At 43.0% G+C, this 24,496-nt stretch overlaps 1 protein-coding gene across 1 annotated transcript in view; it reads right to left on the reverse strand.

Moving 5' to 3' along the window:
* Nucleotides 1-13,908: 13,908 nt before the first annotated feature.
* The window catches only part of PLXDC2 (plexin domain containing 2), a 664,573-nt gene continuing 653,985 nt past the window's right edge, over nt 13,909-24,496 (reverse strand). Inside the window, exons 13-14 of the mRNA XM_088478640.1 lie at nt 21,168-21,328; nt 13,909-15,303 (exon numbers count right to left, since the gene is read on the reverse strand). Coding sequence (XP_088334766.1) covers nt 15,187-15,303; nt 21,168-21,328 — 278 coding nt within the window. The 3' untranslated portion in view covers nt 13,909-15,186. The remainder of the gene's footprint in view (nt 15,304-21,167; nt 21,329-24,496) is intronic.

Here is a 24,496-nt window from a genome sequence, read left to right on the forward strand (position 1 = left end):
GGTAGCAGCCACCTGACAGCAGCTGCTGGTCTTTATTCTTTTATGTGCTCTGCGCTTGGGTTAATCTTTTAAAGTACCCTCCCTTCTTGTACCTGGAGTTTGTTCTTGCTCCTCCATAAGGCAGTGCACTAGTCAGACATCCCTGGTATAGTGACTTAGATTATTCCACACACCATAATGCCCATTACACATTATGTTACACACTGTAATGCATATTACCAAAGTTACATATTTGCTCCATACACCATTTTATGCTCCACAGTAAGGCTCCTAATTGTTTTAATTACCTGCTCGTTGTCAGGGGTTTTATGCTCATTACCAGGGGTTTCATGCTCGTTGCCAGGGGTTTCATGATCGTTTCCAGAGGTCTCATGCTCGTTGCCAGGGGCCTCATGCTCGTTGCCAGGGGTCTCATGCTCTGGGTTTCATGCTCGTTGCCAGGGATTTCATGCTCATTGTCAGGTGTTTCATACTCTTTGCCAGGGGTCTCGTGCTCTGGCTTTCATGCTCGCTGCCAGGGGTTTCATGCTCGTTGTGATGGGTTTCACGCTCGTTGCCAGGTATTCCATGCTTGTTGCCAAGGGGTTTCATGCTTGTTGCCAAGGGGTTTTAATGCTCGTTGCCAGGGGTTTCATGCTCGTTGATAGGGGTTTCATGCTCATTGCCAGGGGTTCCATGCTCGTTTCCATGGGTTCCATGCTCGTTGCCAGGGGTTTCATGCTTGTTGTCAGGTGTTCAATGCTCATTGTCAGGGTTTTCACGCTCAATGGAGAGGATGTAGCTTTTTGAATCTCCCCCCTGCACCACCTTCCGGGAACGCTATGTGCTATGCGCTGGCCTAACAGACACTAGAGGTCCTGTAAGACCTCTAAGATCTGTCTTCTCCGGGGCGGCAGCCATTTTTGGAGGGCCGTTTTCAGCAGATTCCATGCGGATGGCTAATCAGCATGGAATCTGCAGCCCACAAGCCTCCACACCCCCAAGCCACCGCGGGGTCTGAGGGGGCTCAGTCAGCCCTTCAGCACCCCCCTATTCCGCTGCACGTGCACCTCTAGCCTCCCCTTGTTGTGGCCCTGCCCTGGTATTTTCTGTTCTTTCCTAGCTTCTTGGAAAGTTTTTGTAACTGAAAGCAATGAATTAGACTACAGTGCGTTATAGTGTAGAACAGACATGTGGACACACTCGCTGGGGAGGGCAATCAAGGCAGTAAGAAGTTATTTAAAAGCACCACAGTTTCCAACATGGGAGCTTCAAAATCAATTAAGGGAGTTTAATGTGACTGTTACAAACAGCTGAACCTGGGAACATTGTGAATATGGATCAGTAAATAAATCAGTGAATCAAATCTGCACCAGTCATTTCATTCTACTTCAATTATTTCTACTCAAATGCTCCAGACCAAATGGCACTTCAAACTTAATCATGTATTACAAAGATTCTGATGTTTCTGTAGCATTTGATTTCTAGTTAATTCTCATGGCACGATTAGAAAGACAGGATTGCTTTTAAAGAAGTAAGTGCTCAGAAAATGCTTGTGGCAGTTCCCAAGTTCTTCAATAGAAAAGAAAAGCTCATTTATGAAATGCAAAACTACGGTGCAACAGCACAAATGGTGCAGCAGGATTTACAGGACTTATACCTGTGAAAGGGGGAAATATATATAAAAAATGCTTCACTCTCTAAACTGTATGGTCAGATACAGTGATGCTTGAAAGTTTGTGAACCCTTCTGAATTTTCTATATTTCTGCTGAAATTTGGCCTACAACTACCTAAGATTTTCACACAAGTCCTAAGAGCACATAAAGAGAACCAAATCAAACAAATGAGACAAAAAAATTAGACATGCTCATTTTTGTATTGAGGAAAATGATCCAATATCACATATCTGTGAGTGGCAAAAGTATATGAACCTTTGCTTTCAGTACCTGGTATGCTCCCCTTGTGCAGCAATAACTGCTTCTAAATGTTTCCGGTAATTGTTGATTAGTCCTGAACATCGGCTTGGAGGAATTTTACCCCATTCCTCCGTACAAAACAGATTCAACTCTGTTATGTTGGTGGGTTTCCTCCCATGAACTGCTCGCTTCAGGTCCTTCCACAACATTTCGATTGGATTAAGGTCAGGAATTTGACTTGGCCATTCCAAAACATTAAATTTATTCTTCTTTAACCATACTTTGGTCGAATGACTTGTGTGCTTTGGGCCGTTGTCTTGCTGCATGACCCACATTCTCTTGAGATGTAGCTCATGGACAGATGTCCTGACATTTTCCTTTAGAATACTCTGGTATAATTCAGAATTCATTGTCCCATCAATGATGGAAAGTCATCCTGGGCCAGATGCAGCAAAACAGGCCCAAACCATGATACCACCACCACCACCGTGTTTCATAGATGGTATGAGGTGTTCATGTTGGAATGCAGTGTTCTGCTTTCTCCAAACATAACGCTTCTCATTTAAACCAGAAAGCTCTATTTTCGACTCATCTGTCAGACAGGCAGCAATGTTTTTTTTGGAGAGCAGTGACTTTCTCCTTGCAATCCTGCCATGCACACCATTGTTGTTCAGTGTCCTCCTGATGGTGAACTCTTGAACATTAACACTAGCTAATGTGAAAAAGTTGCTGAGAGGTTACCTTGGGATCCTTTTTGACCTTGCAAACTATTAGATGCCTTTCTATTGGCGTGATCTTTGTTGGTTGACCACTCCTGGGGATGGTAATAATGGTCTGAAATTTCCTCCATTTGTACACAATCTGTCTGACTGTTAATTGGTGGAGTCCTAACTCTTTAGTGATGGTTTTGTAACCTTTTCCAGCCTGATGAGCATCAACAACTTTTCTTCGGAGGTCCTCAGAAATCTCCTTTGTTCGTGGCATGATAAACTTCCACAAACATGTGTTGTGAACATCAGACTTTGATAGATCCCTGTTCTTTTACAAAGACAGGTTGTCCACTCACACCTGATTGTCAGCCCCTGGATTAAAAATACCTGACTCTAATTTCCCTTCAACGTTCACATACTTTTGCCACTCTCAGATATGTGATATTGTATAATTTTCCTAAAAAAAAAAAAAAGATTATTTTGTCTCATTTGTTTGATTTTGTTCTCTTTACCTACTTTTAGGACTTGTGTGAAAATCTGAGGTAATTGTAGGCCAAATTTCTACATTAATATAGAAAATTCTGAAGGGTTCACAAATTTTCAAGAACCACTATATAACATGTTTTCTTTCAATTACCAAACAAGTCTTATGTGTTGGAATCAGGCTATTTCAATGTGCTGTTTTCAATTGGTTCACAAAGGGACCTATTCATTTTCACGGGGTCTATTGGCCCCCCAATTATTAAGTATCCAGTGTGGCATACTAAACTACTGTACTGGAGCAATTCAGCATTGCTCCAGTGCAGGGACAGCTGATCTGAAAATCAGCTGTCCATGTGATCTCTAATACTGCTACTGAAAGTAGTGATACTTACCACTGCTGATCCTGCCCAGTACCCTAAGTTCACATATATGCACATTCATAGAGGACGCAGGGCCAGATGGATCCCTCTTTGCAACCTGATGCTCCTTCCTATAGAAAGAAGCAGCGTTCTGGGAACCTACATCAGCGGAAGAAAGCATACAGGAGGTTACCACGGGCAAATTAGTTTGGTAGCCCCAATAATGAATGGACAGGATATTAGGCAGCCACAATAATGAATGGCCTGAATATCAGCCTCTGCTGATTGGCTGCCGGTCCTCAAGCACTGATTGGCTTGCAACCGGCACCACATTTGGTGTCTCTGTGCCTCTCAAGGCCGGGCTGCAGCTACAAACCCACAGGAGCAGCAATCTAGCCTCCCTGGAGTCTCTCCCCGGTGCCCCTTAAGTCCGGCACCCGGGTCACGTGCCCCCTTAGCCCCCCTAGTTGTGGCCCTGCCTTAAGCATGTGGTAAAGTGACCTTAGATCCTCCTTAATTAGCTTAGCACTTCCTCATTAGGATTTATATGACCAGGAAGGGCACTAATACTTGCTGATTTAGGGTACCTAATTTAAAGGGACACCTGGAACAGTGAATACAATGACACAATGGGTGGGATGCATCAAGCATTACATTTTGATAGTGATGCATCCCACTACTGATCAAATGCACAGCGTAATTTATTATAGCCCTGTGCATTTAAATTTAAGTGAAGGACAGCTCCAAATAGAAGTCTCCAAATAGAAGCCTGTAGGCTTCTATTAGGCAATGGTGTTGCCTATTGGGTCCTAGGTCCGAAATGTTTTGCTTTCCAGACCTTGGTGCATATGGGAAATGTGTTTAAACCTTCAAAAATTGCATTTTCTGAGGTTTGACCTAATTTTTTGTGTTGATGAATCCTGCCCCCAAGGTCACTCATTCAGTGCTTTTATTTTACATGCAGCTTCCCCACATATCTGTGAAGCTGCTGCTCCTCTATGTCAGTGATGTTTTTGGAGAGTGGTGCTGGGTTATGATGTCACAGTCCAATGCCACACCACAGGCAAGCTGCCCCCCCATGAAGTTTTAGGAATGCAGTGCCTGTGGGTGATACCAGAAACATCATATCTGGTTTCCTGGAACATATGGGAAACTCCAGAATTTCTGTGAATAACTTCATCCTGGCCACTGAACAGGCAATATATCTAAGGTGCATATCCGGGGGATACAGTCAATATTCCAGCGGCTGCGATGTTGGCGCTGATATTACCGGCGCCAGAATCCCAACGCCTCTCACAATCCCGACGCCGGCATCCCAACCGCTGAGATACCGAAGGAAAGTAGCGTGATGGGTGGGGGGGGAGTTAGAGTTAGGTTTAGGGGTTAGGGTTAGGCACTAGAGGGAGGGTTAGGATTAGGCACTAAAGGGGGAGGGTTAGGTTTAGGGTGCAGAGAGGGGGAGGTTACGTTCAGGCATTACGAGAGTTAGGACCCAAAGAGGGAGGGTTAGGGGAGGGAGAGGGTTAGCATATCAAACAACAAGTGTCGGTATGCTAGCCCTGTTGGGATGCCGGCAGGGGCGGATTGGCCCTTATCCTTAAGAGGGGAAAATCCAGGTGTGCCAATTGCTGATGATGATCTGTCTGAGGGGGAGGGGGGATCTGCTCTACTAGGGGAGATGATGATCTGTCTGTGAGGAGGGGTAATTCTGTGCTAAGGGGAGATAAAGATCTGTCTGGGGGGTTATACTATAGTAAGGGGGGATGATCTCTGAGGGTGGCTACGCTATGCTGGGGGGATGATGATCTGTCTGGGGATCTTCTGTGCTAGAGGGAGATTTGTGGGGAGGGGGCTATTATGTGCTAGGGCAGGAGGATGGTGCTGGGGGGATGCAGGAAGACTCAGGATTATGGTGTTGGAGAGATGCAGGATATTGGCGCTGGGAAGATGCAGGATGAAGGTGCTGGGAAAACGCAGGATAATGTCATTGGGTACACCCAAGGCGATGGTGCTGGAGACACACAAAGGATGGTACGACCACTGGTATTATTAGAAGAAAAAACTGGGGGACAGTAATCTTAAGTAAGACAACAATTCTAATGAAGCCATATTACTGATGCAAATGAAACCAAATGAGCAAATATATTTCCTAAACTCTCATTTGTCCTGCTATAAAAACTTTTGTTATTATCTGGTTGAACCTATAATGTTGCATGATGATGACATTGGCTTTATTACAACACAAACAGGCAGCTCCTGCATGAATAGTAAATATCGACTCAAGACACTGCCTGTCCAGGGAGGACCAATTTCTTCAGAGGTTCCCTCGTTGCAGAGAAATCATATAGGTAAGAAAATACGCATTCACATGCTTGCTGTGCTTTTTCACTACAGAGAGGGACTGTGGGCATGGCTCCTGGAGTGGTAGGCATGCCCCCAGCATGACCAAAATGGAGGGAGTTGCTTGCGGGCATGGCATTTCACATCAGACCACACCCCATGCCACAAGACCACACCCACTTTTTTAGACATGCGCACATGGGACCACTTTCAGAGTTTTTCCAGGGCCACTTTAAATTCCAATCCGCCCTTGGATGCTGGTGCCAGGATTCTGACAGCCAGGATCCCGTCTGCCGGCATCCAATACCCAACCCATATCTTCCACTATTTTCCAGACGTGTATTGCAAAAGGTTTGTGAATAAGGATATGGAAAGTGTTATTAAAAAACATCCATGAAACTAGTGGCTTTCCTTCCTGCAAAGGTGACCTGATGATTTTTGTTTCTGCAAAACAAATTCATCTCTCTCAGAAAAACAGACAGCACAAGACAGATCCTGACTTCCCTGAGGCATTTATCATGTATCCACATTACTGTCACAGCATGCAAGCTTCCTATGACTTAAATTATGTCTTCTCAAAGGCAGCTAATTTATGTATTCAAAACAGAAATCTTACATCTTCTCAATGAATGCATTAGTAGATGCAGGCATTTGAGGGAATTTGTAGTTTGAGTAAGAAACACAGGTTAAATGACATATAGATAGAAATATACTTGTCCCTCAAAATTTGCATGAAATTCACACTTTTCCATCTCTACCATCAGATCGGTGAATTAGCAATATACTGACTGCACTGACAACTTCTACACTTCTTGCTGAGAGGGCTGCCCACTCTGCTGCAGTCTGGACATTCAGCGTTCCGGTCTACCCGTCTCGTGCCGCCTGGCGGGTGCTGGGAACAGCCCATGCGCACAAACACTGGCAGAATGGCACAGAGGCACCGGCATCTAGGGACTACTTCCACTGCTGCCCCTAGAAGCTGGGTAGGGCTTGCAGAAAGACGGGAGTGAGTGTTAATCGCGTTCCAAACTAGCAGTCCCAAGAGTAGAAAATATCTCCCCCTGCTACTATCTATCCTGATAGTGCTCCCCATGGGAAGTCACTGCCATTGCACCCAGTACACAGACTGCTACTGGTTCACTGGAGGTGGAGTATTGTAATGGGCAGGGGGTGCAGCCCCTAGGTAAAACCCACCAGGGACTGCCTGTCATACAGTCCCTTAGCAGAGTGTTAAGTGATGTCCAATTCTCTTGCTCAGGCTGTTTGTCTCTGGGTCCCTTCACTTTTGTGACACTTGGGACCTGCTCGGACGCCGTGGAGAGATGTTTTTTGTCTGTGCATGCTTTTTGATGCTGTTGGTACAGAGCAGTGACGTGCGGTGAGGTCAATGGCTGGAGAGGCACACATGGAGATGGATCTGAGTTCTGGGAGCACTGTAACTCTCCCCTCATTACACTAAGCTTCAGTGTCCATTGATTCTCCTAACTGCATCACTGTATCTTCTCTTGCTTCTGCTGACTGAGCTCTTATCTGTAAACACTGCAGTGCACTTCCTGGTCACATGACACATCCAAGGTGTCCGTCAGTGCTCATGGCACGCCCCCATACTCAGAGGCATGCCTGTATTAGCTCTCTTTCTGTGCAGCTTACTTCTCGTGGTGTGACTCCGCCTCAGCTCTGCAAGTAGTGTCTGACTACAGAAGCGAGGCTGAGTTGTTGCTGCCTCATCTCTCTGCAGTCCCAATGAGTGCCACAAAGCTGGTGAGTGTTAACTATTAAATATGATTACAATAAACAAATAATGTTTATAAGTTATAAATATCTTCTTTGTATTATTCTAATAATTTTTATATCAAATCTCAGGAGTATGACAGGGGAGGCTCTGCCTACCCTGACTGCACGTCCTTGGTTCAGAGTCACAGTACAAATTTAGATGCAGAGTTGCAGAAATGTGAGGGGCGTTCCTGGATAGTGGCTGGGAGGTAACGGGGGTGGCTGAACAGGCGCATGGAGATGCTGCGTCATACAGGAGTATAGTGTTGTGGGTGAGTCACTGATAGTGGTTCCTTACAGAGATGCAGATTCATTCCCATAGGAGTTCATATTTAGAGGAATACTCTGCGCCCACCATGGGGCTGGTGGAAGAATCAATGGTGCAACCAATGTTGATGTCTAAAGATGCACCAAGTGGTATTTCAGCAACTACAGACACTGACAGCGGGACAGTAGGCATCTCAGTCATTACACATGGAGACGCACGAATAACTATAATTTCTTATCACCACATTGTGGCAATAAGAAATGATGCATTGAGGCAATTTATCATTATGTTGTTGCAGGGACACTGGCTCCCAGCAAAGTTTAAAAGTTAAAGGTGATTGCTTTTACTTGCAGGATAAGAAGACCACATAAAGCCACTGCACATGTGCGATCGCCATGTCATGCATTTGCAGGGCAAGAAAATGTAACTACAGTATGAAGATGGATTTTGCGGTTGTAAAGAGGGGCAATGGAGCAGATATTGTTGATATTGGCTTCCTTAGCCCCTTCTTAATTCCTATCTATGCTCAAAAATTCTGCGATCCTCCAAAGACTGCTGTAAACTACATTTTTATTCCTGATAAATAGGCCCCTTACTGCCCTTGGCTGTTCCCCTTACATGGTAGGGAGCAGACGGGAGATGGATGTTTGCTTTATGCCAAAAATCGCTTTCTCATCCGCTCATTTTTTGTGTGTTTTATTATGTCCTTTGTGTATATTCTAATTTACTTTGGGGGATGTATAAAAAAGAAACATAAAATTATCTGTTACTGCTTTTAATGTCTTGAACTAAAACCACAGGGTGCAGGAACTCTTTGCTGCAAGGAATTACAGCATCTTCCAGAACCTTACCAGATAAATAACTCGCCATGCATTTTATAACGGCAGCAGAAATAACTACAAATACCAATAGGGATAAAAATATATTTTCACAGTTATCAATGGTCAAAATTATAGTCCCAAAAAGAACACCTGAGCCACAAACATACATTAATAAAAGTAATTTGAAATTCAATTATATGTTCCTATTTATGAGTGCGTTGCATGCCCTGGAGGGTCCCTAGATAATGCTTCCCCTCCCATTGGAATGGCCCCTGCCTCACGGTGCACCCTAGGTCATAAAACAAGGACATCTCTGTACGAAGACAGGTTTGTGGAAGTAAATGAAATCGGTGCACTAAGTGAAGTACTGCAAGAGTGTTGTCCCTTGTGGAAAGAGGCTCCACATTCACAGATCATTAGATGGGCTGAAGGTGGTGGAGAAGAGTAAGGACATCGGGTGGTGGAAAGTGGAGAAAAATTAGGAGCACTCCAAACAAAGTTGACACAGGACATCTTTCTTAATATGTGTAGGATTTGTTATAGACATAACACATCTTTATTCCTTTTTTTTTGTCCAAGTCAACGTATAACATATGGCAAATAGTTACGTCTTTGTAAGGGGGTAAGGACATTTCTTCTGCAATCCAAGCTGTTAAAATGGACACCGGTCTTCCATGACATTGCAAGTTTGCGGTCAAGGATCTCTTTACTCTTAGGTTAAAAACATAATCATATTAAGGGCCGTATTCAATTAGCGGCGAAAAGTCTGAATCCGCTGAAGTTTTGCGGATGACGACATTTCACCAGGCAGAAAGTTTCCGCCATATTCAATTGCAAAGACTTTTTTGCGTATGCGAAAAGTCAAAGCAATGTAATCGGCGGAAAAGTTTTGCCTATGAATAGTAGGCGGAAAAAAGTGCAGAATTTCAGTTTTGGGGTGCAAAGGTGCGGAAATCACTCTGCACCCTTGGGCCAGCCCCCCGAAGGATAACTGCGTCAAAAAAATCCTTATAAATCAAGTGGATCACCCCAAAAAATTACTTTGAAAATGGGGGAGATAAAATACAAAGTGGGGGTACACACATAAAAGGTAGCGAAATAGACTTTAGGGGGGTCTGCAAGTATGGGGGAGGAGTTTTTTTGATTGCAGGTGCTTGCTGAAGGTACGTTTTTGATGTCACTTAAAACTTCACTTTAGCGAATTTAAACCATGCTTGCACCCATTTTCAAGTACCCCAAATTTGACAGGACTACTTATTTTCGCCCAAAAAACTTGCTTAATTCTATTCTTCACCACTTGCAAAGGCGCTATATAGAGGCAATTGAAAGCACTTAAGTACCCCAAATAGCTTCAGGAGGGCTAATCTGGGACATCTATACTGATCCCCAATGTTAGTGCATCTTTTGGGGCGTGTCAGACTGATTTCCCCATCTCTGACAGCACTTTTCGCCTGTTTGAGCATTTCCGTGTCCTTTAGAATTGAATACAACGAATAGTGTGGACGCGCATGAAAAGTTTTCGCGTCCAAAACACGCGAAGTAGGCGAAAAGTCCGGCTTGCGAAAAAGTATAGTGGGTGCGAAACTAATTGAATACGGCTCTATATGTGTTGAACGTGCGCCAGCCACAATTTATGTGAATTGTGGTCACCTATGTATATTTAATGTTGCAGTGCGGTGTTTCAGTATCTCCTTATTTAAAAATTAAATGTCTAAAACATTAAATTAATTTAGAATTGTGCTATTGAAGCCACATATAATAATAGATATTGTTTGGACATTTTGCCTAATTGATCAGATGAAGAGGCACGTGTACCTCCTATTTCTTTATTTATTTATTGAATATTGATTATTTTATACCAGCAGGAACTAATAACTCTGTAAGAGTGTGTGATAGGTATTTGTCAGGTGTATATTACGTTATTTATTTTAAAATATTGATTTACATTAAAAGTTATGTTTTAAAAAATTAATATATCAATAGTGCTCACAAAACAGAGTTATTTTTTCTCTTAATTTTTCTTACCTAAATTGTATATTACTCTAGTGAGCACCACCGCAGCCTAACGCTAACTGATTACCATAATATTAGCCATATGAGTAGGAATTAGCGGCCTTTCACAATAATAGATCAGAAGTAAATCAATTGCCTGTGCGTCGATTTCCCCATCCCCATTCCCTGTATGCTGTCAGGGATCTCTTTACTCTTAGGTTAAAAACATACTCATATTAAGGGCTGTATTCAACTAGCGGCGAAAAGTCCGAATCCGCGGAAAAGTTTTGTGGATGACGACATTCCGCCAGGCGGAAAGTTTCCGCTGTATTTAATTGCAAAGACTTTTCGTGTACGCAAAAAGTCAATGCAATGTAATCAGCAGAAAAGTTTCGCCTATGAATAGGAGGCGGAAAAAAGTGCAGAATTGCGGTTTTGGGGTGCAAAGGTGCGGAAACCACTCTGCACCCATGGGCCTAATACTGATATCCCTTCGACTGTATAATTTATTATTTAATGATGTGCTCTTTGTCGGCAATGCTCACATGTCTTTTGTAATTTTATTTGTATCTTTTTTCTTTTCTTGTTCTGTTTCTTACATGCAGAATTTTTTTATAAAAAAAATACATGATTACAAAAAAAGTATCGCTCTTAGTAGCTCTAACCTGATATAGATGACTATCGAATTCTGAGTGTCAAGGTTGATGATAGATTCCCCTCAGTTGGTTTGAGTGAGGATTTTTAAAGGACTTATTGGACACTGAAACCAAACCCAAAATTGAGTATATATAATTGATTGCATATTTTTGTTATTATCAGTTTTTGGAACCAAATAAACTGTATTTTCTCTTTTTATAAATCTGTCTTGGCATTATATATTTGCTGACTAACACTTGTCAATCAAAGTACCTGGAGTTACAAACACTGTTAGACCATGGGGTAAATGTACTAAAGGTCGATTTGCAGGCGATTTGAGGAGTGATTTAGCTCTTCTCAAATCGACTCAAATCGAATGTGGTGAAAACCGTTTTTTCACTGCATTTACTATTATTCAATTTGTTTTGCGATTTGCAAAATAAATTCGATTTGAGTCGGTTTTGAACAGTGATTTGCTGTTCGATTTGGCATGTTCATGTACGAATCAAACGGCAGATCACACTTCAAAACGAACTGCAAATCCCTGACACCATAGAACTGCTTCATGCTTTCACTTTCAGCATGAGCAGTTCATGCTCACACAGATACATGCAGACATCAGTGAGATGCCTGCATGTATCTGATTGGAAAAAGTGACTAAAGAGTTCAAATTAAAAAAAACAATTATGTGAGGTCTCCCTCCAAAACAGAACCAGCCCCGGAGTGTTCAAACCCAGGTCTGATTGACTAAGTACAGGGAAAAAATTACGTAGGGTCTCCCTATACCCAGTACAACCAGCACTGGGCTATGGGAACCAGGGCTGGTTCTGGATTTACAGGGCAAAATTTGCGTAGGGCCTCCCTGTAAATCACAGAACCAGCCCTGGACCCTTTCTAACGGGGGACTGATGCCACAGCCAGGGGAGCCCTATCACCGGGCCCCCCAGCTGCAGCATCAGCCCTGACCGCTAGTCAGCCCAGGCCAGGGATCCCTGGGGAGTTGGAGACCCTTCCAAAAAAAGGGGTCCCTCTCCAGGGCACACCTAGCCTAAGCTGATAGCCCGGGGTTATCCCCGCCACCCCTGGGCAGTGGATGGCGGGTTGATTGTGTGAGTGTTGTGTAAAAATAGAAGTATAAAAACATTGTCTTTCCAGTAGAACTGCAGGTCCCAGCAAGCCTCCCCCACATGCTGGTACTTTGAGAACCACAAGTAGCAGCATTCGGGGCATTAAGGGCCCACTGGGACCTGTAGTTCACCTGTAAAGAAATGTTTAAAGAAAAACACATACCTTACACAGTATAAGTTTAATACATACATACATACATACAAACTCATACATACTCACCTATATTACCTCGAGTGGTCCCCTTGTCCAGTAGGCATCCATGAGTTAAAATAACAAAATGAGAAACCCAACCATTGCACTAAGGAATAATCATTCTAACCAGAATTATTATTCCTTTCCGAATGAAGCGCACAAACATGGCTTCCTCCTTTGAAGCTACGTGTTTTTGCGTTCATTGGCTGAGAGAGGTTAGGCCCCGCCTCTCAGCCAATGAACGGCTCCTCCATTGAACTCAATGGTGGGAGCCACAGGATAAGCTTTAGGATAAACCAGGGCTGGTTCTGTGATTTACAGGGAGACCCTATGCAAACTTTTCCCTGTAAATCCAGAACCAGCCCTGGTTCCCATAGCCCAGTGCTGGTTGTACTGAGTACAGGGAGACCCTACGTAATTTTTTCCCTGTACTTAGTCAACCGGACCTGGGTTTGAACAGTCCGGGGCTGGTTCTGATTTGGGGGGGACTTCACGTCAATTTTTTTTTACATTTTAACTGTTTCATTACTTTTTACAGTTAGATATATGCAGGCATCTCACTGATGTCTGCATGTATCTGTGTCAGTCCGACCTGCTCACGCTCAAATCGAAAGCATGAAGCAGGTCTATTCTATTGGTGATTTGAAGTTCGATTTGAAGTCCGATTTTGAGGTCGATTTCAAATCGAATGATTGTAAATAAGGGTTTTGTGTGTTGGGCTATGTAAAAGTACCAATGTTTTTCCGATGGTCGATTTGAGGTCGATTTGACTAAAAATTTGATTTGAAGTTAGATTTTACATTCGATTTGCCCTTTAGTACATACCCAAAAGCAAAATTGAATACAAATCGAATGAAAATCGCACCTCAAATCACTCAAAATGCTTAAACGACCTTCAGTAAATTTACCCCCATGTGTGACTATACCAGACCACTCGTCAAACAACAACTACTTACTGACTGCTAGCAAAGTGTTTGTTGAAGTGATATTTAACTTTATTGAGAGGCTACAAAAAATACCTGGAGGAATTCCTGTTGGACGTTAGTAGCTGAATTTATGGTTTGATCAATGAAGAGTTTGCTCTATGTGAATTATATGGAAAGGTTGCAAGAGAGGAAAATACCACTTGAGCAACTTCAACCTCTTGGCCCATTCAATTATGAACAGTAGCTTCTAATAAGCTCTTATGTTGACACATTATTTCATAATAAAGAGGAATATATTTACATGTACTCATACAAATATATGAGGCTCACAGGTAACACAATAAATGCGTATGACACTTGATTACCAATGTAAATAGATTATGTAGGCTTAAAAATGTTTACACTGTATTTATTATAAGTTGACCGGTTATTAACATAACATTTCTGCAAAGGTTCCTGAGAAGACTTTGGGTAATATTTGCAAAGGTCTGCTTAGTGGATTTTATTTTTAATGCAGTTATATATGTATAGGTCAGAAACACGTATGTACCGTGGATGTTCCCATCATTGTTTTTTGGAAAATGTTTCAACAACACAGCATGCAACCTGTCTGCTATATGGAGCCTTTGTAAGGAAACGATTGCACAAAGACTGATGCATCCCATTCATAATCTGGAGTATTGCAAAACTGGAAGTTTGGTGCTTCATTTAATTCCCGATGTTTGCAAAGCACAGTATCTCTGAAACAACTTATTTTAGCCCCATCAGTTCTAAAAATAAATATTTCCTTTTTTTATTATACCATGCACCTAAAAATAAGTTCAGGACCAAGGCTAGCATCGCTACACCAGAGGTCAAAACGCAGATGACTTCAGATCAAGAACACATCAATCTTTTGGAAATGTCAGCCATCGCCTGCCAACTGCCACTCAACATTCATTCACAATCCTGTTTAATGCACCTGGAATCATGATGACAGCTTTTGTCAGTGGTAGAAGTTACCTGTGGGAACATTTTTAGACATAAATACAAGAAAAGGAATATCACTTTATCCACATTTTGGAATATTTATGTAAAGCACAATATTTAGCAGACAGCAAGAAACCACGTTGTATCATGGTTATGTATCTGGGTCATTAATGCCTGTGTACACTCTCTGTAGAAATGGTTGAAAAAAAATCACTTTTCCAGACGCTTAAGTACAACTTATTCCTTAATACTGACATGTTGCCCGTGTCTGGACTGTTGCATTTGCTATACCACATGGGTTTGTTCATATGAGATACTCAAATGCATAATTACTATTCCTTAACTCTTCAAGAATGATTAAGGAACATGGAAATCTCTTATAAGTACAAATGTTTGTCCTCGAATCGATGCTCTTCTCAAGCCAGTAGAAGAGTTCCAGTCCGTTCTACTACTGTTGTCCAGCTATATTGCCGGGGACGTACTATATATTTCCACAATAGGAAGACTACCGTGAGCGGCATTTGAATTTCAGAGTAAAGAAGTCTTTCTCCTGGATCAGCAATCGTGAGGAACCCTCTTCGTGTCTCTGTAGAGGTGGCTCACAGCATTGTATGTTTTTTTTTCCTGGAAAATATATGCAAAAACTCAATGTCTTCCACCAGAAACCAGTACTGGTGCATTGTTCCAAAACCCTCAGCACTGCTCTGATACAATGAATCCTTCTTTTTCCCCAACAGGTTCAACTTCCGCATAGGCAGGATGCCCGGATCCCCTCCTGAACTTCATTGCCGGCCACCTGCTCGGGCGTCGCTGTAAAGTAGAGACGACATATAGATCAATATTAGATAATGCAAAACACAATGGGGCTGATTCTGAGTAGGACGCACAGCCGATGTCGGACGCAGTGGAGCATTTTATTTTTACTTCTGCGAAATGCGTCTATGTCGCACTGCGCATGTGGAGTTGAGATTGAGGCGCTACGGAGACACGCTCTCTCAGAAATGTGTTGGATATGTAGTGGGGGTTTCTGGGTGGTATCAGGGAGATGGCCTAGCGCATGCATGGTAATGGTCCATCCTATGGGCTTGTTATGGGAGGCCAGAGGCACTGTATCTGCCACCTGCTGGTGCAAGTTTCGATGGTGCGACCAATGATGGTGTCTAAAGATGCGCCAATCAGTATTTCAGCATCTATGAATGCTGACAGTGGGCATTGTAGCGGCATTACCATAATGTCACCGATGGGTGACCGCCAAGAGACGCAGACAAGGATGCAGCTTTGTCTGGCACAGAATCAGCCTAAATTTCTTCTATTTTTTTATTTTTTAAAAAGGGTAAAGTGCCATTGGCACTTTCTTTAAGACTTGCACGTTTCTCCAGCTCTGTGCCATTATTCCATGTCATAATTTTCTATGAGCAGAGTTTAGTTTTGAATAAATGGTATACATGTACCCCAGGGATATACTATAGATCCTCCATGGTATTCTTTATTGACAGCCTTCTAACATGTACTAATGAACAATATTATTTGCTATCACAATATGGGGGAGATGTACTAAGCTCTGGAAAGTGATAAATTGGAGATTGATGTACTACCAACCAATCAGCTCCTAACTGTCATCTTACAGGCTTACAGGTGTTTCAAAAATGACAGTTAGGAGCAGTGGTGGATTTTGCCTAGGGGCTGCAGCCCCCCTGTAAAATCCACCACCTCAGAGTAGTCAGAGCAGTCCGTGACTGCACTGGCTACACTGTGTGACTGGCAGTGGATTCCTATTGGAAGAGCTACCTGCCAGTCACATAAACAACAAGCAGTCTTAGGGGGAGGTGTCTCCAGCCCCTAGGACTGCCAGTCTGGGCTGCTATTAGCAGAGAGCAGCTTCCAGTAGGAAGCCGCTTCTCTGCCTTTCCGCCAGCCCTACCCGGCTCCTTGGGGCTACAGATGATGCAGCCCTTTGGTAGCTGGTGACATGCGCTGCGCCCTGCCGCTAGTGCGCATGAGTTGGTCCTGGCGACTGTCAGATCGATTGCACAGGTGCCGGGACCCGGGCCAGTAGAAGCCGGTTGAGTGGTTTTCATCTAAGAGGGTAGGAGCCGCCGCTGGTTAGGAGCTGATTGGTTGGTAGTTTATCACTCCCCAATTTATCACTTTCCAAGGCTTAGTAAATCTGCCCCTATATATGTACGGCAAGTTCAATTTGAAATTTACTATACTGTTGTCAGAGGTTGTCATGTATTTTGTTTTTGCAAATCTATATTTTTTTCTAGCTGGCAAACCTGACTAATTTTATACCGCCAGTAAATCTACTGACGGTCTGCAACTATGCTGTCCCATTTAAAAAAAAATACACTACAGCAGAGCTAAGCTACATGTGGCTCAGTTAGGTTTAGGAATGCTGGCACTTGTTGTATGACAGTTGCTGAACATCTTTACATTAGAAGTAGTAACTATATAAATTTTAGATATACAGGGTGGGCGTAATTAGACGTTCCTATTCAAAGCTGTCTGTAGCTTGATATAAGAACCAGAATGTCACCAGATTTGGTAGGGATAATAATTAGGACATGGGCAGCAGGATTCCGCGGGAAAAAAAGTAGGCAATAGCAGGAATATGGTACACTGGGCCTCAGTAAGGAACGCATGCGTATGCATTGCAGTGTGCATGCACGAACCAGAAGCTGCTGTCAGGACTGCGATCACAGAGAATATGCAGACCCATGGCAGAGTGATTGACAGGAAGTTGCAATTTGTGGGTGGTGAGGGGGGCTAGGTCGGGCGAACGCAGGCGTGCCAGTGCATTTCAATGCTGTTGCATGGGCATGCATAAATTAGCCACTGCGATACCAGATGCCGCCTGAGGACTGAAATAAGCAATTCCTGAGTGAGGTCTGACCTGCCTTAACTGTGCGCATGAGTCCGATGTTACTCGATGTTACCGATTGTTTAGCTATGTGGTCAAAGTATAAGGATGTGAGTAAGGGGGAGTGGGCTTCTTTATGTTAGGTAGCGATCGCGATGTGATTGCAAACATTTACATACCACCGCTGATATTTGCAACTGCGTTGCGTGCGTATAAGCAGACTAGCGTTCCTTGCTGAATCAGGCCCACTGTGCGCTGTACAATGTGAAAATAAATATACATGTATATTTGTAATTTTGGTACTTTGTTCACCCTGTTTAGCATCTTTGCTGTGCACGGTCCTGCAGTACTTTGTGTGCCTCCTGTGATCTCTTTCACACCAAGTAAAATGGTTAGAGAGCATCATAAACCCTAATTATTGGTAATGACATAACTCCATAATCTTGAATGGGAAGTCAGGCCTCCATCAAACTAATGGTGCATACACACGGTCAGATTTTTCTTCAGATCTGAACGATAACGATTTAAAAAATCGTTCAATCGTTCATATCTGAAGGAAAATCTGACATATCTGACATATATGTCAGATGAACGATTTGAACGATGCGCGTTCCCGATGGTCAGATAACGATATCTGACATCTGTTGTGTTTGCAGTCAGACTTGAACGATTCCATTCATTTTAAAGCAGTCAAAAATCGTTCAAATCTTTGGTAAAATCGTTCAAATCGTTCATCTGACAGGTCTGACAGATCTGACAAATCGGACCATGTGTATGCTCCATAATGCAGGAGGACTATGATGTCAATTCATCCTCAATATGTAATAAAATTCCCACATTCATGTTGTTGTTTGACACTAGTGCACCAGACACTATGCAAACAAAGTATCTGAAATGTGACAGGTTATCTTTAAGATAAAAAGTGTTGCATCCTTGTGCTGTGAAGATGCAGTAAAACTGGAGATTATCTTGCAAACAGTGAGCTGCTGCTTTAGGTCTCGGGAGTGATCAACAGTCTGCACAAGGTCGTGATCAACAGTCTGCACAAGGTCATGAGATTTGACAGATATTTAATACATTATTGTAAAGTCAGATAGAAAACCTTTATCCAACAAAAGACAGATCTGATGTTCATGAAAGAAACATGTTTCAGTACTGAGAGACATACACAGGAAGAAATGTTTACAGTTTTGGAATAAAAATATAGGTAAAGCACAGACTACAAAATCCAGACATCTTTGAACCTCAAGAGAAACAAGTCTCAACTACAGCACATAGGATAGTGGTAAAAGTGCATAGCACTGTTTAAAAATAAGACTTTAAATAATAACAATAATAGAAGTAGTAGTAAAATATTAGGAAAATATTATATACTAAGCCTTGGATGGAAATAAAATGAACTCAGATAAAGTCCCAACCAATCAGCTCCTAACTGTCGTATCACAGTCTGTGTTTGAAAAATGACAGTTAGGAGCTGATTAGTTGGGACTTTATGTCCATCCAAGACCTAGTTAATAGACCAGTCTTCAGTCTAGAGCATGCTGACCTACTTTCCCAGAATGTCGGAAGACTCTCTCATTTCCAAGAGCTCTCCTGAACTCTCAGTAGAGTAGATCAGCTCCCCCTGATCCTGCCCATTTTGTCAAGGAAGCGGGTGGTTGGGGTGACTCACGTCATTGCGCCCCCCTTCTGGTCAGAGGCACAAATTGCAGCATTGTACAATGCCATTGTACATGGTGCCTGCTCCTCCCACCTGCGTGTCCCCACTGTGATTTTCCACTTGGGACAATAAAATTGCCGGCAAATTAGCCTAGAGTTGGGGGCTCTAATCCTGATTCATCTTATGCACGTTATACGGGGTAGTGTTGCCTGTAAACCCCCTTTGATAGTGATCTTTTTGCCATGTGATAGATGTTTTTGGACCAGGAAAGAAAGGACTTCAGTTAATGTATGCTGTAGAGTACGTCTGATGAAGACTGATAATTGCTTTGATTGACTATACTTAAAATTGGGGTTTGTTAGCACTTTGGGGGTCTAAAAATAATTTTCTATTCAATTGGACATTTGCATTTGAAAAAATCAAAAACAAAAACTTTTTCCCTTATTCATTCAAATATGTTTACTTAAACAACACAGGCTTAGATGACCTATGATTCTCCAGATTTTTGGGATTCATAGTTCCACAGCAACTAGAGTGCCAGAGACGTGCTTATCCAACCCACCCACCAATGTCTTCTAATACAAGAGGGAGCTGGTAGGTCTGCAACCATTAGTCAGAGGGCAGCACTCCACCTATGGGGTGTGCAGGACCAAAGCATAAGAGCAGGGGCCATCAGTTTACCTCATTCCTCACCACCTTCATAGGGAAGGGAAGCCTCCCAAAACTCATATTTACATTATTGTTCCCCAGCCCCCAACAGCAGCAGGTGGTGCTATTTTAAAGAATCCCCTCTTCCTATACACCATGGGTTATTATGGGTTGGGTAGGGAATGCCGGGACTCAGGATCCCGGCGGTGAAAATCCCAATGCCAGCATCCCGACAGGGTTAGGATACCGACACCTGTCGGACGGAATCCTAACCCTCCCTCTCTCCCTACTGCTAACCCTAACCTCCCCCCTAGTGCTTAAATCTCACCTCCCCCTCCCCGCATCCTAAACCTAACCCTCCCCATTAGTGCCTAACCCTAACCCTCCTCCTAGTGGCTAACCCCTAACCCTGCTACTTCCCTTCGGGATGCCGGAGCTGGTATTCTAAGCACTGGCATCTCGCATGCCGTGATATTAACCGCATCCCGTTATTATAGTATACTCCACACCACATCCAGATAATATAATATCATAGTTAGGACAGTATATTTATATACAGGTTGAGTCTCCCATATCCAAAATGCTTGGGACCAGGGGGCATTTTGGATAAAGGAATATTCCGTATTTTAGAATATTTGGATATCATAATGAAATATCTTGGGAATCGGACCCCATTATACACACAGAATGCATTTATGTGTTATATGCACCTTATACACACAGCCTGAAGGTAATTTTACAACATATTTTAAATAATTTTGTGGCTCAAGCAAAGTTTGTGTACAGAAATGAATTTATGTTTCATATACACATTATACACACAGCCTGAAGGTAATTTTATACAATATTTTTTAATAATTTGTGCATTAGACAAAGTTTGTGTGCATTGAACCATCAAAAATCTCAAAGGTTTCATTACCTCAGTCATGCCAAAATTATTCTGTATTTCAGAATATTCCGTATATCGGAATATTTGGATACAGGAGACTCAACCTGTACATATATATATATATATATATATATATATATATATATGTTATATTTGTTAAATAATAGTCCCCATCTGATCATGGAGTCAAATAAGAATCGCTAGAGGGAATTTAGTGTGTGAGAGAGTGCTAGGATCACTGTCTACCACAGTAGTCTCATTGGAAATAATGATACCTGCCACCTATGCTTCGGTGAGGTTCATCTGCTATAATGAGCTGTGGTGTTCCAGTGATAGATGAGGTGCCAACTCTATGACTACTAGACAAGACTGAACATTCCCTCACTACCAGAAGCACTGAGGTGTACAACTTATTCTCTGAATGTGTTAATTGTCTGGCCAAGTGGGAAAGTGATCCTGGCACTGAGCATTTTGGCAAAGAGACAGAACAAGCTCAAGTTTGCTTTAGGCCCAGGCGCATAGACCATTAGGGTGTCAGTGATAACTGCATGACTACAATAAAAAAATTCAGGTACTTTATGGATTTAATACCTCTAGATAAAATAGTAAAACCTTACCTCAATGAAAAAGAGACTAGCAGATGATGTCGGGTGATGGTACATGTAAATTGTAACAAGGATGGCGGCTACAACAACCAGAACCAGCACAAGTATTCCTATAATTAATCCTGTGTGCAGAGTGCCACGCTGCTTCTCTGCTGCGCTGTCATCTGTCGAGGCTGAAAGTGGAGAAAACATGACAGAATAAAATGAAAAAAAATAATACATTGCTTTCCTGTGATGCTGTGCATTCCCCAGATGCAGCCTTTAGCCACTCTATTCATACAGAATGGTAATACACTATCTCATACAGAATGTCATTTTAATGTCCTTCTCAAAAATGAAAAATAAACGTACATGTCAAATTCACACTTTAACTCGGAGAATGTCATTATAAACATAGGGGTTCGTTTCTTAAAGGTAGCACATATGTAACTATGGAAAAAAAAATAAAATAACCCATCTCAAGATTGGGTCCCTTTTCACCTCTGCCCAGGTCTGGATATAGCATACCTCCCAACATGACCCTCTCCAGGAGGGACACAATGCTCTGGTCCTGGACTTCCCTGGTAATTTATGATTGGTGGCGGCTCCAGAGGTGGGGCTGCAGCACAGTCCATAATTCAAATAGGGGAGTCGCACCAACTGCCAGTGAGTCCCAGCCAATGATGTTTGGCAGCGTGTGAAATGACAGTTGGTGTGACTCCCCTATTTGACTTTTCACCTGTGCTGCAGCCCCACCTCTTACCAGGGAAGTCCAGGACCAGAGCATTGTGTCCCTCCTGGAGAGGGTCATGTTGGGAGGTATGATATAGGGGTATAGGGGTCTATTTACTAAGCAGTTTTAGGAGGCAGAGTGAAAAGTGATAAGGAAGTGATAAGATGCCAGCCAATCAGCTCCCAACTGTCCTCTCACAGGCTGTATTTGAAAAATGACAGTTAGGAGCTGATTGGCTGGCACCTTATCACTTTCTTATCACTTTTCACTCTGTCTCCTAACACTGCTTAGACCCCATAGTTTCCTTATGTGGATTGATGTGACTTGTCCTTAATATTATTGCCACCCCAATTAAGGGCAAATGTCACATTCCCACGCTTAGTAAATTGTTAAATAGAGGTAATATTGCTCCCTCCTCAGGTGTCTTACCACCTCCAGCCATGCAACCAAAATATCTTTCTTTTTGAAAGCAATTTGGTCACAGCGAGTTCCCTAATTACACAGATAATGAATTTAATTTGTCTTTTTTTTTCTACAATAAATCAACACAGTTTCCCCTGCAGACAGTCTTAGCCCTCTGATTGTCATTTCAGTTTAATTTACAACTTTAAATTGAGCAGTGTTTTAAAATATTTATATGATCAGCGAGATGAACTGGTAGAGACAGAAGCATTTAATGGCACTGGCCACACCCATCCCACACAGCACCGGTCACAGCTCTTCCGCTTCCCACAATAGGCCCATCAACATTTTTTCAGCCCAGGCCCATGTTGCCCTTAATCCGGCCCTGACAGTAGATACTAGTGCATATTAGGGATGTGCAGGCTCGGATTAGTTAGAATTTTCCTGAGAAAGTTTCTTTCCATGAAAGATGATGGACAACCATCATCTTTCATGGACTTTTGTCCAGGAATGATGATGTTTATCCATGAAAGATGACGTTTTGCCTCTTTCTGAGACCCGATTTTTGGCGGGAAAAATCCAAACTTGGCGGGAAAATTCAAACTAATCCGAGCCATCCCTAGTGCAAATGAACAAACATTCCCAGTTGCACAAAACATTACTGGTCAGAGTTGGTGAAACAGGCAGGTAGAATCAGTGAAGACACAAAGGACTAGTCAATTATAGTTAAAATACAAACTGTCCTTACATTAAAAAAAACATATTTTCATGTGAACTTATTACCAAAACATGGTGGAGGCCGCCATTTTGTGGGATAAACCAATAATCACCAGAATGCTATCTAGCCAGTGATTCATGTATATAGATTGTGAAATGCCACATGATGTGATTGGTCTCTAGTGAATTAATAGGATGCACACTCTGGGCCTGATTCAGACCCGCTCGCGAGCGCTGAGCGCTCGCAAGCGGATCGATGTTGCCCAAGTGCGCATGTGCACGACGGAGGCGGCTCCGTCGTGAGCATGCGCGAGAACCAAATAACGCCGGCCAAACCGTCGTTATGGGTCTCGCACCAAAGGGAGCGTGCTGTCGATGGTGATTGACAGCATGCCCCCTTTGGTGGGCGTGCCGGGGGCGTGGCTGCCCAGACGGAGGGGTTCCCATGGGAACGCCTACCGTCTGGGGCCGGCCCCACTGACATCACTAGTGATGTCAGTGGGAGTGCTTTTGGCTCTGATAGAGCCAAAAGCACTCCACGGCTTGCGGAAGACGAGACCCTACCACAAGGGTCTCGTTGCAAGCCCGATGGTCGCGATGGTCTTGACCATAGCGACCATCATTTTGGCCGCTCGCCATTTTGGCCAGGAGGCCGCTAGAAAAAGTAAGAGGGACGGCCCTGATTCAGAGCAAGCGCTCTGTCAGAGCGTCCGGCTCTGAATCAGGACCTCTATACAATTACAAAATGGCTGTTTTCACTTTGTGTTCCAGTGACACTTTTATGCTGGACTAATGCATCTTAGCACATCATGGGGCTCATGATTGCAAATAGCAAATAAATATTGTGAATAGACCCCAGCAGCCACATTAATAATAGTATAGGTGAGAGAGACACTCATTACTAAGCCCATCAGAAGTGGCCAATAAATATGCATGCATCCACTCTACATGTGTCTAGGAAGAGTTTGGGGCCCTACAATTCCCATAGTCACATATTTACAGACTGCGCATGTGCCAGCAGTGCCCTGCACGACAGAGCCCGCTCACATCACAGGGCAGACGCTGAACACAGGGAGCGGAGCCATATCTGAAGATGGCGCAGGAGCAGTGAACTGTTGATATGTGTGTACTATTGGCGGTGGAATGCAGGTTGTTATAGTAAACAACAGCGGAGTCCAGATGCACTAGACAGTCCAAGTACTTAACCAAGTGTGAGGTATAGTAGAAGTTGCTTGTACAGCCGTACTCACAGATATACACTTAGTAATCTGGATGGGGCGTAGCTTGGTCAGAACAGATGAATTGTATGAAGGTAGCGGTGCAGCAATCTAGCGATATATACAGGATACTTGCAGGATAATGTGGCAAGGTCTCTGGAGCTAAGTGGATTACGTTCATGTCCCACTTTGGCGCACATACACAGTGACAAGATGGCGCCATGCATGCGCAGAATACTAAACGACAGCCATCTTGGTAAAGTGAAATGCTTCACCTACAGTATAGGAGAGTT

The sequence above is a fragment of the Taudactylus pleione genome, unplaced genomic scaffold, assembly GCF_031769625.1.
Source record: "Taudactylus pleione unplaced genomic scaffold, aTauple2 ptg000216l, whole genome shotgun sequence".
Classification (NCBI taxonomy): domain Eukaryota; kingdom Metazoa; phylum Chordata; class Amphibia; order Anura; family Myobatrachidae; genus Taudactylus; species Taudactylus pleione.